We start from the raw sequence: 12,711 nt of genomic DNA, 5'->3' as shown, positions 1-12,711 counted from the left end.
CTCCAAAGTTTCTAGGTTGGGTTCACCAGTGCTAATCTCCAAGCAGATTCTCTGTGTGGCTACAATACAGTATCAAACAGCCAAGACAGTATCCGATGCACCACCCAAGATGGTTACAGGTGGCTAATATGCTCCCCTTGCCGCACAGAATCTGCTTGGAGATTACACCAGCTTACTAATTCTTAAAAGTGGCATTCCAGCCCTGAATTTTGGTTAACTACAATGTAGTTGTACATGATGTATATTTCTGTGTTCCCCTGTAGGTACACAGTATAGTGTCTGCACATATGGAACAGGATCCCAGTCCTGTCATGTACACTTCAGCTGCACTGGCGCTCGATGTAAGTACTAAATTCCTTTTCCACTGAAGTAGGTGTTTAGCATTCAATTCTCTATTGGGTACGGGTTTGGCCTGAAGAAGGTGACAGACAGTCATCAAAACATTTATATGTGAAAACCCCTGGTTTTGAAGTAATTTTACCATATTGTACTTAAGTTAATTTCTTTCCTATTATTCTCTTCGCCAGAAGAGTATGTATTCAGTTTTTATGTGGTAGAGTGGTTTATTTCAAATTGAAACTCAAGACATACACAATTTCAATTACCACCACACTGACAACAGACTCACAGGCAACCATACTGGCTGCCTGAATTGCTCTGAGGTCACAAAATATCATTAAAATATGGGTATTATTGTTAAAACATTATTACATATTATTAAATATTGTTAGAATTTATAAATCGTAAAATATTCCTCTGCTTTAGTAAATGGTATTGATAATCAATATACATGTTTAAAACGTTACGCAGTAAAAAAGGTTCGGTGAGAGGCTGTTATACAACATTAGCAACAGATTAGCAGTTCGGCTGTTGTGGAGGTCCGTGTGTAGGTCAATTATTACAACTCGAATTCCTCCACTTCCCACATACCACGCTGAAGTAGCTGTTTAGCAAGTAATTCTCTATTGACTACAGGTTCAGGCAGTATGGAGATTAAGGTTGTATAGCACACTGAGGCAGCTGTGGGTATTGTAAATTATTGGGGTAATTTTGTTTCTATGTGTGAGCCTAGAGTTTTGGTACCTGTCTGTCACCTAGCTTCTTCTGAGCAACTGTTTCTGAAACTAATTAACCTTAGTAGAGCTTTACTGCCATACAATGTTTTTTTAACTGACAGATTATAATACACTATTCCTCCTTTACAATGACACTAATGTTTTATACTCTGGTACAATAACAATGTAGCTACAGATTTAGGAAAAAATGTATGTCTGTGCTTCTTTGTAGCCTGAGTCTTTTCTGTACATTCTAACCCACGACTCACCAACTTACAGATTTCTGAAGAACTTCGCTTCATGATGCCAACCCCAGAGAACTTGGAACTCCTCAGATTACTGAACAGTCCCCACATCAGGGTAAGGTTGTTACTGAACTGTCCCCACAGCACCATGGTAACATTGGTGTAAGGTAAAGTAGGTGTGAGGAGAGTAAGTTGTGTTCTCTAAGTCTAACACTAAACTCCCTGTTGTATACAAACAATAACAAGTTGTGGATAGAAAACTAAAATAGGGGCTTAACCTAGTTTTGAATCTCCAGCCTTTTTCAGGGTAGAATGGTCCACTGCTGGTCACACGACCTTCCTTAGGTGTTATTCATCCTTGGATGTTCTGTACCTGAGATATAACATGACCTTGACATACCCCCCTCCCCCTATTGCAGGACCTTCACTCCTGTACACCGAAACTACATGTTGTAAGTACTAAACAGGGAGTTCTCCCTCATGAAGTGATAATCACACAGTTCTCACATGTTAATCACATGTTCATCACATGGTAGAACATGAGGTGACCTTGACATGCCCCCCTCCCCCTCACTCCAGGCTCTCCTGTCTTCCCACGACCGAGTGGCGAACAAGGAGTTCTCCCCCCGTCTTCCCGACATTGAGTCTGACTTTGAGGAGGAGGAACAGTCCCTCAAGGTCGTCCAGCTGATAAAAAATGAGGAACCACTGGTCAGTGTGGAACACAGTTGTCCACCATTTTGTTGCATAATAGCATTCCATAGCATGAAAGTTTTGTGGTTGACTTGTATGGCTAGGAAATTTGAGACCTCTCTCATCCAGTAATTCTGTTGGAAACTGACTTATACCAGTCTGGTCAGTTAGAGCTTGGAATCCATTTTGAAGGAGTAGTCCCTCAAGATCATACTGATAAAAAAAGTGTGGAACACCGTTGTCTGCCATTTTGTTTTACATTTTAGCATTCCATATCATGAAAGTATTGTGGTTGACTTGCATTGCTAGAAAATTTGGTAACTTTCTTGTACAATAATTCCCTGGGTAGCCATCTAATCATTTAGAACTTGGAATCCATTTTTGAAGGTCAGAGTCATGTCGCTTGGTTTCCAGGGAGCCACGATACGGCTGGAGGAGAAGACGGGTCAGATCTTCATTGCCCGGGTGATGATTGGCGGCGCGGCAGACCGCAGCGGCCTCATGGCGGTCGGCGACGAGATCTGGGAGGTCAACGGCATCTCCGTACGTGGGAAAACGCCGGACGAGGTCGTTCAGATTTTGAGCAACGCGGTCGGGACGATCACCTTCAAACTGGTGCCCGCTGACCTTGACCTCAGGCCTCCCAAGGACAGCAAGGTAGAGACATGCCTGTCACATGATCCTCAGATGATCATCACATGATCACTACATGATCTTTGCTTGGTGACCACATGATACTCACATGATCAGGACATGCTTAGCGACATTTTTTTTCACACTTACCGTCTAATTGAAGGCATCCATTGTATTGTATGATAGAATCCATGGTGTATTTCTAAGAAATCGACTACTTTTGTGCCAGCTTCTCTGCTCTAATATGAATGTTACCACCTTTACTCACAGCTAACACTACTCTGCCCCCCCTTCCATGCTGCCATGCCAGTTGGCTCCCCCCCTATGCCCCTCCCTACCCCCCTCTTCCCTTCCCACCTCCGCTACCACCTCACAAAGCAGCATTCTCTCCTGTATTGAGGAGGTGGATGAGGAACAGGTAGGACTCCAGTAAAGACTCCTTATGTGATGTGCATTGTTCAAAATTTTTCTACAAGGTACGTAATGTTAGATATCGGGACATCTTATGCCTATCATTGATGCTGCTCCAATCAGATCTACTGTAAGGAAACAGGAGTGATTTTTGTGACAGAAAATGGGGTGAATGGGGCGGTGTGCTGAAGGTCATTGTTAGAATACAGGAGTGTGTTGTTTTTTAAAAAGCATTTCATTTAGTGTGTTGAACATTGCAAAGAATCGGTAACAAAAGACATTTATTCTTGCTGCCTTTGCCAGTTTGTCTTGGCCAGTTGTCCTCTTGGCCTTTGCCAGTTTTTTCCTGCTGTGAACTTACCAATGCCTGCCTGTTTCCTCCTGCCCCCCCCTCCCCAAGGTACGAGTGAAGGCGCACTTCGACTACGACCCTTTTGAGGACAAGAACATCCCGTGCAGGGAGGCGGGCCTCCCGTTCGTGCGTGGCGACGTGCTTCACATCGTGAACATGGAGGATCCCAACTGGTGGCAAGCTCGTCGCGAGGGAGACAGCAGCGGTCGGGCTGGGCTCATTCCAGGCAGGCTCCTGCAGGAGAGGTGAGCATGTGATAGGCACATGATCAGCACATGGTAGGTGCATGGTAGGCACATGGTAGGGCTGATACCAGGCTCGCTTCTGCAGGAGAGGTTAGCACATGATGGGCACATGATAGTCACATGAAAACTACATGTACATTGCCATGAGATGTACATGTACAAGATACTAGAAGCTTGTTTTATAGAGAAATGCTACATGAAAGAAAACTGTATATTGCTTTTTCTGCAGTAGATTGTTTTAAAAGTTGAGGCATATCTACATGTGCAGACATGATACAAGCCTTTTTTTTGTTCAAAATTATCACCCTCAGAAGAGAGGCGCAGCGGCAGGGGCGCGCGGCTAACGGAGGAGTTCACAGTAACAAACCCAGCAAATGTGAGTTCCTCAACTTCCCTTCATCTACATCTACTTTCCTGGCTTAAAGGGATTGTTTGCAGTGTTTTTCTTTACATATGTATAAAATGTTCTTGCAATCTACATGCAATAAGTTTAATTGAAACCCCAAAATGTCCGATGCACATAGTGACATGTAAACTGTATTTGTCTTACTTGCCTTGCACCCTCCTCTTAGTGCTAAAGATAGAGATAGATATCTGACCTAGGCTTTATCCAAGAAACCTTTCATCTTGTATATATGTTGTTAGTAATAAAGATGATTTTTGTCGTTACATGTTGTTTGTGTACTGTTTGTTTTTACAGGTATTGTTTGTATTTACATGTTTAGGCCACACCAATTTAATTTCTTGGTTAACGGATTTTTCTAGAAAAATTATGGAGTGGGCGGGCGAAAAAAAAATAAAAAATAAAAACAGGCCTAGGCATCCTATTATGGCCCAAAATGGTACAATAGGAGCCATGAAGTCAACACACACCAGGCTGGTTCAAAACAATGAATTTTGAACTTTTAATGATACCACTGCATTGTTTGTTTGTTTGTTTGTTTATTTAAATGCAACAGTGCATAACAAGTGGCAACCAGGCAGCAACAAGGCTGGTAGCGGCTACCACTGACACATAAATGCATAAATACAAAGTACAGTATAACTTAAATACAATATCACTTGGTACATACAAATTCAATTCAATATTTACAATAGCAATAAACATACAAAGTACATACAAATTTAATCAATACATAATTAAGCAATACAGTGTAACTACAATACAAATCGATAAAATGATCAAAGTTGAAATGGAACGGTTGGAGGATTTTTATTTACAATTGGTGTTAAGGTAATCAGGATAAGAGGTGGTGTTTGCATTTGGCCTTGAATATGGAGATGGTGGCCGACCCTGTGACCTCGCTGGGTAAGCGGTTCCACAGTCGGAATGACTGTAACAAGTACAATGTAGTAAGAAAAGGACTGTTTTCAACTGTTCAGGGCAAAATATGAGCATTTTGCAGTTGATTCTGAATTTTTATTTGTAAATTGGAAAAAAATGAAGCAGTGAATCTATTAACCAAGAAATTAAATTGGTGTGGCCTTATGTACATGTTTGTTTACCTGTTGCTTGTGTTTCTGCAGCTCCTCAGAAGTCTCGCTGGGGCTCCTTCCGCAGCAGTAAGAAGAACGCGAAGACGCGGAAGGTCATGTACCAGGCACACCAGAATGATGGTAAGGGCAGATATCAATCAATCTATCTATCAATCAATGAATTATTTTATTAATCAATAACCTTACTGGAAGATTGCATGACCAAAAGATCAAATTTTACTACCAACAGGTACAACTTTTAGCCACATAATTTTAAACTATGAAGGAATATGTTAGTTAAAAAAGTTGTTTGTCATGAAAGTACATCTGTGTTGGTTAGTAATCATAGTAAAATGTTGAACTTTATTCCAACACAAGGGTTACACAGATCAAATTTTCAATGGCCACTGTCGCCTTTATTAGGATACTTAATGACCAATCACTTCTAATTAATTAAAACAGAAACAGGTGTTTGTTTGACAGGCTGGACTAGAGCAGCCGTTCTGATTGGTTGTTTGATTGTTTGCAGAATATGACACCAGAGAAATCCTGACCTATGAGGAGGTACATGTAGTTAAGGTTCTGCCCAGACCAGGCTATCATGGAACGGCTGTTCTGATTGGTTGTTTGATTGTTTGCAGAATATGACACCAGAGAAATCCTGACCTATGAGGAGGTGGTTAAAGTTCTGCCCAGACCAGGCCGGCCTAGACCGGTCGTTCTGATTGGTCCGCCTGGGGTTGGGAGAAACGAGCTGAAGAGGAGGCTGATCGCCAGCGATCCTGACATGTACAGGAGCACCGTGCCTCGTAAGTCTCACACTTAGTGCTGTGTACCTAAACCCACATTCAGGTTCAAACCCAGGGCATACACAAAATACAGAGGGACTTCTCAGTGAACATTACCCAATGGAGAATGGGGCAAAATGTTGCAATGCACACAGTGCTAGCACTATTGTTCTACTCATTGCCATTACCAGTTGTACTAAGGTATCACACTACCACTTCATGTAGAGGAGCACCTGGTAGGTCTCTCAATGCAGTTCTGACTAGGTATCACACTACAGTTCCATGTGCTTGTTGAATCTCAGTTCTGGTCAGGCTTCATAGTTTTTCCAAGGATTTTAGAGCTTAATATCTGGTTACAAGTTGAAATGTAGGATATCTAACACGGTGATCTTACAATTTGCAGAGTGATGTGTGACATTAACAGTGCCTGTTGTTTTTGTCTGAATAATATTTTCTACCTCACTTCTCTGTTTCTACACCTTTTCCCTCCTGCTGCCTTCATTCTGCTTGCACAGACATGGCCTATGGTATGTTCAGCCAATCAGTGGAGTCCATGTGGCTGTCATGTGATGAGCATGCAATGATCATGTGATAGCTAAACCTTGAGCATGCTGTGACCATGTGCTTGTGATGATTAGACATTTTAAAGTAAAAGATTGAGCTAGCCCGATATCTTTAAAAAACTCTTTCTACTTCACAAGGAAAGTATTAGCCTGTTTTGCGCTGACACAGAATCATTGCATGCAGATCCGAAGACTTGTATTTTTGTTTATTTGTTTGTTTGTTTGTTTTTAGACACAACAAGACAGCGGAAGAACGTGGAGGTTGATGGGAAGGATTACCACTACGTCTCTCGGCAGGTCATGGAGGCTGAGATCCAGAACAACAAGTTTGTTTACTGTTTGTTTGTTTGTTTGTTTGTTTTATTCAGATCTCAATGGTTGTATGAAGGAACATTGCTCTAATCCTAGACAGTATCTGTATCAAGATGAAAAGTTCAGATCACTCAGGAAGATCAGAATGAAAAAGATCAAGATGAAAATTGTAGACAGTATATGTATCAAAAGTTGAAAAGTTTAAGTCTCATTGGCAATGTCTTAACCAAAACAGGCTGTAGTTGTGATTGTACATTGCAATTGTAGTCTGGATTGAACCTACAGATTCTGGCTCTTAATCTCCAAGCAGATTCTGTAGGGCAAGGGGAGTCTATATTGGCTGCCTGTATCCATTGGCCTCCTGGGGCAGCCAATGGTTACAGGAGACCAATATACAATTTGTAGACTCCCCTTGCCCTATAGAATCTGCTTGGAGATTAAGAGCCAGGATCTGTAAATTTTCATAAATTATCATCTTGTACTAAAGTACTTACACAAAAAAAATCAATGACCATAGGTAACCCTAAGTAGTATTTTTAAGATGTCCCCAAAGTCCTCAACCACCCTTCCTGATCACCTTAACTGGCTCTCACAGCTACAGTTGTCTGTGGTAAGTTGGAGTGAGGTGCTTTTGTTTGCCAGTTTGTTGATAAACATGTTGTTTGTTAAACGTGTGTTTGTTTATTAACATCTGTTTGTTCGTTTGTTTGTTTGTTTCTAAATATGTGTTTGTTGCTCCCCAGGTTGATCGAGTACGGGGAGTACCGCGGGAACTTGTACGGGACTCACATCGACTCGGTCCGCGCCGTGGTGCAGGCGGGGCGCGTCTGCGTGCTCTGTGTACAGCCACAGGTGGGTTACCATGACAACAGGCTCATTTCCATGGTTACCAGCTCAGAAGAGAACAAGAAATAGCCATGCCTTCAAGCAGAACCTGAGTTATCAACCAAGGATTGAGGTGTTCAAAAACTCATTCTTCCCTGTCGCAGAGTGGAACTCACTGCCACCAAGTTCAGTACGGGCGTTGTCATTAGATAGCTTTAAACAGTGTCTAGAGTTAGATATGCAAAGGTTAGGTATAACAATTTTTTCGGTGTAATGTAGCCAGCTGCTGTGAAGCTGGTGTGTTACGCCAAAGGGCGGTTATACCGGCTATACAGATACAGATACCAATGACTTACACCTCCTCCCTGCAGTTTGTGACTGGTTTGTTTCCATGGTTACCAATGACTGACACCTCCTCCCTGCAGGCCCTGAAGCTGCTGAAGACCTCTGACCTCCAACCCTGTGTGATCTACGTGAAACCGCCGCCGTTGGACCGGCTGAGAGACACGAGGCTGGCCGCCAACGCCAAGTCCACACACGACCCCTCCGCATCCAGGACCTTCTCGGTGAGTAGTGCTGCATACCTAAACCCACATTTAGGTTCAGGTCCAGACTTCTGGACCTAAACCCATGGCATATACAAAATTGCATGTTGGCAACCCTGAAATGTTGTCTGGGTGAAACTCTGGCCACATAACATGGATGCCGGCACTTGCCGATGCCCGATGGCAATTTTTTCTTCATTTTGCAGCATAAGATTTTGCAATCTAGGGAAGGCTTTAGGTGGTTTGGAAAGAAAAGGGGTATGTGAAATGGTCTTTTATGGTAATAAGTCCGGACTCGGTTCTTGACTTTTAGGTTTTTTTGGACTTGAACCTAAACATTCTTACAAGTCCAGATCCAAGTCCAGTGAACCGGTATGCAGCACTGTCGGTGAGAAAAATCGGCCACACCCTGCTGAGCGCAACATTTGTCGTTCTGCACATACAGTACCATCTATATAGCGCCCTGTATAGGTACGATTTGGGGGTATTTTTCGTGCAACGCATCACACCGCAGCGAAACGCAATGAATGCGGAAGTAACTATGCCACTGCAGGGCAAAAAAATTTGGGGGTCTATGATCTAATTAAGACATGAAATTATTGAAAAATATTGTGCCAGGAATGTCAGCAGGACAAGGGTTAAATAAAACATGAACTGGAAAATGAACATTAAACTTGAATTTAAAGTCAGATTGATTCGATTTTATTTATTGAAATGACAATACATGTGGGACACAGGCAGCTGTTGTTGGTGTTGTATCCCACACATAGAACAAAATAATACAGGACAGACAATACTCATTTTCACTTGAGTTAAGTGGGGAAAGTCGTGTAAAGTGCCTTTCCCAAGGGCACAAGATTGGTGGCATGTCAGGACTCGAACCCGGGACCTATTGGTTCAAAGTCGAGCACTCGTAACACTGATTGATATTTCATGTTTGTTTGTTTGTTTGTTTGTTTGTTGACAGGAGGAGGAGCTACAGGAGATGATCATCAGCGGGAAGATCGTGGAGGGTTTGTTCGGGCACTACTTTGACTTTGTGCTGACCAACGACAACCTGCAGCAGGCTTACAGCGACCTCATCAACATCTGTCACATGATCCAGACTGAGCCGCAGTGGGTCCCCGCAGCATGGGTCAAATAAGGTCAACTGCTGACCCAGGGGTGAATAGGTCAACATCTGTCCTAGAGGTCAAATAGGTCAACACACAACCCAACGGTCAAAAAGGTCAACACTTCACCCAGGGGTTAAATAAGTCAACACATGACCCTAGGGTCAAATGGCTCGACACCTGACCCCAGGGGTCAAATAGGTCAATACCTGACCAGGGGTCAAATAGGTCAATGTAGTCAGTATCTGTCAAGATCTGGACTGGCAACCAGGGTCAAGCAGTCGGTACTTGCCTTATGAATTGTAGAATTGGTAGGTCATAGTGCAGAGGTCACAGACAAATCAGTACTTGTCACATGATCCAGACTGACCAACCACGGGTAACGGCAAACTGGGTCGAATAGGTGAAGGATTTTAGGTCAACAGTGAGCGAGAGCTTGCCTTATCACCCAGACAACTTCATAAGGTGACTTTCCTGAGACTGAAAGGTGACACTTTAGAGGTCACAGGTCACTATGTACTGAAGTCAATCTGGGTCAAGTACGTCAAAGTTTACAGGTCATAGACCTGATTGTTAACTTTGGCATTTTTAAAACTCAGTGGAAGGTTTCGCCTGGGCCAATTAGGGTGATGATCAGGGACCATATTTGGGCATCAGCTAGACGCTATGCTAGATTTGCTAGTCTAGCCTGTCAGGTCAGAGGTCAAAGGTTGTGCAAAAGTGATTTGTTAAGTTTATTATTACTGTCAGCCTAGGAAAGAGCACATTTAAAGTGCAACTTTGTATATAAATGTGAAATTTATAGATTTCATGCAAATTTGAATCAGCTGTAGATAAGCAATTATTGTGGCCATATATGGCAATGTTGCAGGCGAAGGGTCAAAGGTTGGGTCAAAGGTCCAATCAGGTTGGCAGCTTGTGTCAGCAGGAAGATCATGTAAATGTTGCAGGGTGTTACTGTGAAGTCAGTGGTTTAAATCAAACTGCGGGACAAGGTTTCTAACAAGGTTTCTAACAAAGTCAAATGTTTGTCTTTCATCCGTAACTGTGACAGAGTCAGTCAATGTAAATGTCATATGAAAATGAGTATAGTATGTCTCTGTATCACTAGGCTCCATCAGAGACCTTATCCAGTAGTTTGATTTATTTTGTGTGATTGTATGATGTTGCTGGGAGCTACATACAATTATGGTACAATTGTAAGCTTCATGTGACAGACAATGTTACAGTTATAGGGCTGGAAATGTCGCTTGAGTATGTATAGGAAGTTTTTGTCAAAATTTCAGGTGAAATTCCTGATGACAACTTGCAATGTTGAAAGTATATTTGGGAACACAAACAATGTGCATTTGTATTATAGCCCATGGTAGTGATGACTGATATGTGGGTTGAGTGGGGAAAAAGACTGTGTCGACAAACAAATTTGATCAAATCATTAAGATGTCACATTCCATGTACATGTATGAAGTCTATCCCTGTGGTTGTTTTATTTTCATTTTTATCAAACAGAAGTAAGATTGGTGTGGCCTTATACTAGATGGTTGTCACATACAGGTAGTCATTATGAGTTTCTTTGTAACATAAGGGACCAGCAAAAATGGCAAAAAGTTGGTCCTCATGCAGAGATGACAATGTTGTACACAGCCACACAGGTTTGACTGTACAACATTCTACCAACAAATAGAAGGGACACCGTAATGATACTGAGCAAAGCTTGTTCTTCCAGACAATTCAGAGATACAAGTGTACAGCGTCCCACATTATGTTTTTCCAAGTTTATTATTTTTAGATTTTTTTCCTAAGTTTGCTCTTTTCTGTCCTGCTCTTTAGAGAACACTGCAATCTTGCCACTACAGGCTGTGTATTTTTTTTCTTTTGGAAACACCAGTTGTACTGGATATTATAATAAAAAGGAGAAAGAAGTCATTACCATCTCTCATGGATCAGTGTTTTATTTTGTTTTTCTTCAACTCAATGTTTCTCGTCGTTGTGTGCATGTGAGTGTGTGGGGGATTCTGAATACTAGTATACTTGCAATAATGTTATCGTTACATCCTTAGGGCTAAAACATCTAGTCTTCAACAGGACAAACTTGCATAGCTTTTTTTTTTGTCGTATTGTTCCATATTTGCTATGCACACACATTAAAATTTTGAGGAAAGAAAGAACTGAAATTACCACTAGCTTATAAGGGCAAGAATGACTGAAATGATGCTCCCAAAGCGCCGCCCAGTGACCGATGAAAGTACTGCAGTCACTGGCTTAGTTTACCCTGGAATCCTTAGTTCTGTAACGTCATTAACGTTATCTCTGAAGGATTTGACGAAATGGCGCGAAACAAAGGCCGGAAGACTGGCGCAGCCGGTCCTGTAACATCCCCAAAGTTTCGGGTGTCATTCTGTGTCCTTGACAAACTTTCCCATTGGGTTTCGAAACATACTTGTGGGTGTGGGTGGGTGATCGGTTAAAATAAGCTCGTAAAGAATGAAATAACAAACGAAAAGGCTATGTTATGTGTGAATATGACTCACGTAAGGAACATCAAACAACGACTTGTCATGTCTTTATAGACAAGCAATGTTCTATTTTGTTTTTAAAAAATACATTACTTTTTGTTGGAGCTGCTCTAGTTTCGCACCCCCGTGAGCGTAGTGGGCTCGCCCAGCGACCTTTGTCCCGAAACTGAGAGTGTGGGAGGGGGGCGTGTTGTTAGTTTCGATGCCAGCGCGACTTTGGCAGGAGTTTCCGTGGGCGTGACGCGGCGCCCAGGTGTTTACAGGTGTGCACAGTGACACCGATACCTGCCCGGGGTTTCCCTGTAGTTCCCGCCGCGTGGAGAGAAAGTAACGTGACGCACACAGGTGAGAACAGGTGTGTTACAGGTAAGTACCACGACTCAAGTGCTCTTAAAACGTAAAAGGTTTATGGTGGCATGTTGTAGTTTTGTTACGGAGCACTTTGCTTTCTTTTTACACAACGCGGTGTAGTGTTAACAAGGTTGTGTTTAAACCAGTAACGTGATTGTATTTGTGGTTGTATTTGCGGTTTTGTGGTTGAATAATGACAACTCAATTGAGCTCAATAGGCTATGGATGGATCGTTTGGGTGTATTCAAAGGTTACATTGTTGAGGTTTCGGGCCATATTTGTTATGATTTAAGAGCTCTTTTCATGCCTAGATCGCTGTTTTCTGTGGAATTAAGATGCTGTTGGTTGATTCAACGATGGTCCAACTTTCCAAGAGAAAAAACTTTGTTTTCTCCAACCAAACAAAATTTGTTTTAACAAATGTTTACATAGTATTTAAGATAAGATATTCGCTGGATTTCTTATAAAGGCCTTCCAGAAACTGCCTTTGTCCTAGATTTTGTTTGGGGGTGGGAGTTTGTGGGGATGTAGGTTAGGACAGTGTGTCTTTTTGGTAATAGAAACCAAGGAGATAAAAGCTCCTTGTAGA

At 42.2% G+C, this 12,711-nt stretch overlaps 1 protein-coding gene across 3 annotated transcripts in view; it reads left to right on the top strand.

Moving 5' to 3' along the window:
• LOC109464913 (MAGUK p55 subfamily member 7-like) overlaps nucleotides 1-10,839 on the top strand; it is a 28,974-nt gene extending 18,135 nt beyond the window's left edge. For 2 of the 3 annotated variants that reach the window (XM_019762011.1, XM_019762012.1), the window contains 13 exons: nucleotides 264-341; nucleotides 1,335-1,415; nucleotides 1,880-2,011; nucleotides 2,408-2,650; nucleotides 3,438-3,634; nucleotides 3,946-4,010; nucleotides 5,162-5,251; nucleotides 5,752-5,919; nucleotides 6,414-6,425; nucleotides 6,694-6,787; nucleotides 7,517-7,625; nucleotides 8,024-8,164; nucleotides 9,111-10,839. In XM_019762011.1, the coding sequence (XP_019617570.1) occupies nucleotides 264-341; nucleotides 1,335-1,415; nucleotides 1,880-2,011; nucleotides 2,408-2,650; nucleotides 3,438-3,634; nucleotides 3,946-4,010; nucleotides 5,162-5,251; nucleotides 5,752-5,919; nucleotides 6,414-6,425; nucleotides 6,694-6,787; nucleotides 7,517-7,625; nucleotides 8,024-8,164; nucleotides 9,111-9,287 (1,587 nt within the window). In that variant the 3' untranslated portion in view covers nucleotides 9,288-10,839. The remainder of the gene's footprint in view (nucleotides 1-263; nucleotides 342-1,334; nucleotides 1,416-1,879; nucleotides 2,012-2,407; nucleotides 2,651-3,437; nucleotides 3,635-3,945; nucleotides 4,011-5,161; nucleotides 5,252-5,751; nucleotides 5,920-6,413; nucleotides 6,426-6,693; nucleotides 6,788-7,516; nucleotides 7,626-8,023; nucleotides 8,165-9,110) is intronic. The other variant, XM_019762013.1, reaches the window with a different exon arrangement.
• The last annotated feature ends 1,872 nt before the right edge of the window (nucleotides 10,840-12,711 follow it).

This window comes from Branchiostoma belcheri, unplaced genomic scaffold (assembly GCF_001625305.1).
Source record: "Branchiostoma belcheri isolate BF01 breed outbred unplaced genomic scaffold, Haploidv18h27 scaffold143, whole genome shotgun sequence".
NCBI lineage: Eukaryota > Metazoa > Chordata > Leptocardii > Amphioxiformes > Branchiostomatidae > Branchiostoma > Branchiostoma belcheri.
Note: the sequence above shows the minus strand (reverse complement) of the source record. Positions and strands in the feature narration are given on the sequence as shown.